Source organism: Echinops telfairi, unplaced genomic scaffold (assembly GCF_000313985.2).
Source record: "Echinops telfairi isolate 266 unplaced genomic scaffold, ASM31398v2 ScPeMD7_7425;HRSCAF=8463, whole genome shotgun sequence".
Taxonomy (NCBI): Eukaryota; Metazoa; Chordata; class Mammalia; order Afrosoricida; family Tenrecidae; genus Echinops; species Echinops telfairi.
The window spans coordinates 6,666,331-6,672,033 of NW_022111325.1; the positions used below are offsets into that span (position 1 = coordinate 6,666,331).

The window sequence follows — 5,703 nt, forward strand, 5'->3', positions numbered from 1 at the left end:
TAGCTTAGATTCTAGAATAAGCACAATCAATATCTCAGGCAACTACTCCTGTGCTGCTGTGACCACTATATATAAATTAAAATGTAAAATGTTTCCATAGGTTAACAAGAAACAGTTTTTATAAAAAGTGCATGCGGTTGAACGTGCAGTTATGGAGAAAAACCACACTATGCTCTCTCCCTGCTTGGAGGCTCTAGAAAGCAAAAGAAACGTTTGCGTTCATTGCACAGAAGAGAGGAAGACACACACGGACGTATCACGGGAGGAGCCAATGTGGCCGGATAGTGAAAGAGGAGCTCTGACATCCTCAAGGCAGGCGAACCTTTCATTTTTGAATCAACAAGAATGAAAACTTTTTATGAAATGACGACTACAGGGCACACGAGTTAGCTCCTGACAATGAAATCTGCATCTGAAGCCATTGTTTCTAAGACTCTTGCCACCTCTATCCCCACTGTCTTTCCTCCACATACCCTTATCAGAGTAGGTCAAGGGTGTGACTGACAGGAGTGCGGTCAAGTGGGGACCAGATGAGCTTTCTAACAGAAATCCTCAGGCACAGTCACAAGTAGTTTTGCTCCAGCTTGGAATTATTCTTGACGTTGGTCACAAAATTTACAAGAGCAGAAACCTTGATGTTTGCCTGTGCCTAGAACATGAGAAATAAAAGTATTTCTAATTTCTGCCATTGGTTAGAGACAATGTTGCTTTTTATGCAATGTGGTGTGTTTATGACTGGAAACACGTTACACTGAGTTAAGCTCTCTTGGGGGAAACATTCTATGTGTTAAGAAATATTTTTGCCCAGAGTTCTCCGTAGGGCATCCTTGACCTCCTTGTTCCTCAGACTGTAAGCAATAGGGTTCAGCAGGGGAGTGATGATGATGTAAGTCACAGAGAGAAGAAGGTCTTTTTCAACAGAGTTTTCTGACTTGGGCTTGAGGCAGGCAATGGAGGCACAGCCGTAGTGGACAATGACCACAGGGAGGAGGGAGGCATAGGTGGTAAAAGTCTTCTGGCCCTCAGCTGAGGCAATCTTGAGGATGGAGGAGATAATGAGGACATAAGAGATGAAGTTCAGGATCACAGGCACAAAAATCACAAGTGAACTTACACCATAATTGATTATCTCATTGAGAGTAGTATCAATACAGGAAAGTTTCATGACAGGGTAAATGTCGCAGAAAAAGTGTTCTACCACTGTGCCACAGAACAGCAAATTGAACATAGATGTTACATGAAGAACTGTCATGAGCAGACCAGTGCCAAAATAATCCCTTGTTCATGATGACTGTATACCTAAAGGGCTTGCAGATGGCCACATAGTGGTCATAACCCATTGCTGTGAGCAGGAAGCAATTGTCAGTGGCCAAGATGACAAAAAAAGAACATCTGGGTTGCACAGCCTGCCAACAAGATGGGCTGTTCATGAAAAATGAGACTGGAAAGCATTCGTGGGACAATGACCAGGGTGTATATAGTCTCTGAACTGGCCAGCATGTTCAAGTAGAAGTACATGGGAGTGTGGAGATGATGGCCAAGGCGGATAATTGTCACTGTAATGATGTTACTAGTCAGAGTTAAAATGTAAATTGTTAGGAAAACCACAAAGAGGGTGATCTGGTGCTTTCCAAAACTGGAGAATCCCAGGAAGATGAATTCTGTCACTTCTGTGAAGTTCTTTCTCTGCATTCTGTTATGCCCGTAAGCAATAAAGATATTCATTAAGACAAAAAATTCCCACCTACAGTCAGACTTTACAATTAGGGACAATAAACTGATAAAGTAAGCATAATTCCCTTTTAGGCCAGTGAGTTCATGCTTAGATGCCTTCCATATGAAGAGAGAAAAATACTGGAACATGCAAGTATTATTGCTGTAGAACAAACTATCTACTGTTCATAAAGGATTCTCAGCACCTGCTTGCCTCCCACACTTAATAGGAAGGAGAAATGAGCAACAAAGAGAAGGGAATGCTCTGTGACCCAACCAATGATATTCTCTGCTTAACCCAAACCATTAACCCAGGGGACTACTGGTAAGGTCTCCATCAAGGAATCCCTAGAGATGAGACTTTGGGGTTGGGGGGAGACAGAGCACTGTAACGTACTCAAGGAAGACCAACTTCTAGATGTTGTCGTCGGATTCAGCAACAAGGGGTTTACTTCTGACTCTCAAGCCTGATTTCAGGAGGTAAGATGGTTGAATACGTGCCTCAGAAGGGTATATTGGGGAGTTAGGTGGGTGTGTTTTCTTGAAGTCTGGGTAGTTTTCAGGTTAATGTGCTAAAGATCAGAATCATTTCATTTCAGATATATTTTTCTACTTTCACAACAAAGTTTGCCTTATTATTTGAAACCAGAAAAATGACAAATCTGTTTTAACAGAGTTGTTTTTTGTTTTCCCTCCTCCCTGGTGGCATACATTACTCTTCAGGCTTCTAAAAAAAAGACCAGCAGGTTGAAACCACCAGCTGCTCCTCAGGAGGAAGATGAGGCTTTCTACTGCTGTAAAGATTCACAGTCTCGGAAACCCAGATCCACCCTGCCCCTCTAAGGTAGCTATGAGTTAGAGGTAATGAGCTGCCAGTGGGTGAGAGACCTTCAGAGCAGAACAACTATAGAACACCTTTTGCCAAGACCACCTCACTCAAAACCCACCACGCTTTGATGGTTGCTGTAGTTGTAATTGTTGCTGCTGATTCCAGCAGTCTTGTTGAAAAGTAAAATCTGAAAAAGAGGTGCCAGGAAGACCACATTGTGTACTCTCCACTGTATCAGAACGGCAGGGTAATTTGAGTTAAGGACAAGAGCATTTAGGTGCCAGCGTTGAGGAAGGACTGCTCCCCTGGCTTGGACTGGCCAATCTATTTTGTGAAATCTGGGGAGCACAGGATTTGCTGTGATGACAGAAAGCAGAGCACACTGGGCCCCGGTGTGCGGCAGTGAGCATGCTAAGCCTCTGTGGAGAGCACACAGATGACCCAACGGTTCTCCTGTTCATTTCAGGATTACTGGGATAGATGCTCTTTCTCGTCTACCTTCCATAATTCTTTGTAAAATCGTTTCTGCCACGCTCAATCCCATGAAACTATTCTCTCAATGGCACCAAAGAAGTGTTCATGGCTTTGCTTTGGCCCCACTTTCTCTTCCTTCGCTGCCTCACATAACACTCAGATTCCTGCCTGTGGAAATATTCTCTGACCTTGGTTTCCTTTCTCCCAACAGCCGTTGAGTTGCTTCCCATGAATCAGCTCAGGCCACCTATGTGTGCCATTCTCTGGTCAACCACTCGATCCTGTTTTTTCCCTGTGCACTCTCCTCTTCAATATTCTCTGTCAAATGTCCTTAAAACTCTATTTCTGTTGCCAATCTCTTTCCCAAGTCTCCAACTCTTTCTGGACTTTTCTACTTCTGAGTCTTACAATCATATATATATAGACACAAACTTACTTCTGACCCTTCTTGACTTCTGATAAAATTCTCCCCCTGAATTGTCAGTCCTGCAATGGCCCCATTATTCCAGTCAGTTCTGGAGCCTACGATACTTGGATATCACGATTAATGAGATTTTTTCTTCAATTATGTCTCGTATCTGTCATATTGTAGGTTTCACCATATCCTACTTAATATTAAAGTAACAAATCTTCTAGCCAGTTTAATCAATCTCATTCTCATTCTAAAGTTTCTACAAAAATCTGGAGAATCAAGAAGATTCAAAGCACTTTTGTGAGAGAAATACTGCACTGAATGAAGTAAGGAGATGGTGTGATATTGGCATAAGAAGGGACATAGAAATCAATGAAAGAAATTGGGAAATTGAAAAATGAGCCACACATTGTAAAGCTAGTTTATTTATAATAAAATATCAACGTATCTTAACGATAACCTTTTTAACAAATATTGAATATGTGGTTAGCCACATGAAAAAAAAAATCAAACCTTACCTTATGCCATACACCAAAAGAAACAAAATGAATCAGGTAAAAGCTGAAACTTTAAAAATTGTAGACAAAATAGGAGAGAAAATCTCCCTAACGTTTGAAGAAGGAAAGAGGTATTAGGCACAAAGCAAAAGGCATCAATCATAAGAGCGAAATTGCAAATGGGACTTTATCAAAACGGAAGGCTTCTCATCTTCAAAAGACATTGTGGAAAGACAAAAGGGCCATAGACAGGGAGGTAACATTCATAATGTGATATTTACCACTGTGTCCCAAACACATACAGAACTTCAACAACTCAGCAATGAGAAGGCAGCTTTTCAAACGTGAAAAAAAATATTTGAATATATACTTTACAAAAAAATACAGATACTCACCAAGCACATGAAAGGGTGTCCAACCATGCTAGTCATCAGAATCGTGTGAAACAAAAGCACAATGAGATACCGCTGCACACCCACACGCATGGCTGAAATTAACAAGCCTAGCAACACCTCATGTTGGCAAGGGAGTGAATAATTGAACCTCTTAAGTATTGCTTGTGGGAATGCAAAGTAGCATAGCCAATTTGGAGAAGTACTTGGCAGGTTTATAGAAAAATAATTATATATTTATCTTGTGACTCAGTATTTTTCCTAGGTATTTATCCAAGAAAAATGAAAGCCCGAGCACACACAGAGAAATGAACATGACTGTTCCTTGCAACTTTATTCCTAAAGGTAAAATATGGGGACAACCAAATCCAAATTGGAGTGCAAGTCATGCAATGGAATGAATGCTGCTCAGCAGTAATAGGAACAAATTATGAATACAAAGACTGTGGCTGATCTCAAACGCATTATGCTGAATGGAGAAGTGAGACCCCAAAGCATTTGTGAAACTAGGATATACGACCATAGTCTGACAGAGAGCAGATTAGTGGTTGCCATAATTCTTAGGAAATTGATTTTAAAAGAACACAGCAAAAATTGTTGGCTTAAAGGAAACATCTTTGTAGTGAAGGTTACATAGGTTTACAATTTAGTCAAAACTTATCAAATGTATACTTAAAATTGATGCATTTAATTGTATTATTCATATTGTATTTTCATACTATATGCTGTTATACTACATGGTATTATGTCATACTGTGTCATATACATCCAAGCTGATTAAAACAAATGCTCATTTGGCCATGAATAAAAATTTATTATTGCAAATCTATCCCTAGAAGACCCCACCATTTTTTATGTACATTTGGAAGTAATTTGGGAAATCTAGAACCTGATCTGTCTACGAAAATATCTCCAGTCTTGGACAAATCATTTGTCTCTGTGTCTCCATGAGTTCAAATACAAAATGAGTAACTTGAACCCTAGTTCAGGTCAATGAGTTACAACATACTGATTATATTATTTCTTTGATCTGGTAATGACATCTTGGCTGGGCTATTAAGACCTTGCTCTATTCTCAAAGAACCACGCTGGCATCTTTACAGTGTAGCCACACCCACCTCCGTAGGGCCAAGGAACATTCTAAAACTTGTCAAATCTGTCCATGTTTATATATTGTTTTCTTTCTTGGGATGTCCTCCACTCACTACTGCCTATCCAATTCCAAGTCATTTTGTGTGTGTGTGTGTTTCCTGTAAGAGCATACTCATTCTTCCCAACACATCTTTGACACACTTTTAACGTTTTTTTTTTTGTTTTTTTTAAATCAATTTATTGGGGCTCATACAATTCATCACAATACATAGATCAATTGTGTAGCGCACATCT

General features: G+C 40.1%; 1 protein-coding gene across 1 annotated transcript; it reads right to left on the reverse strand.

Moving 5' to 3' along the window:
• Nucleotides 1–787: 787 nt before the first annotated feature.
• LOC101645810 (olfactory receptor 10J5) lies at nt 788–1,701 on the reverse strand. The gene is given in 3 exon segments (XM_013008290.2): nt 788–1,271; nt 1,273–1,385; nt 1,387–1,701. Coding segments are annotated over 3 exon segments (903 nt in total). The 5' UTR covers nt 1,693–1,701.
• Between the last annotated feature and the right edge of the window lie 4,002 nt (nt 1,702–5,703).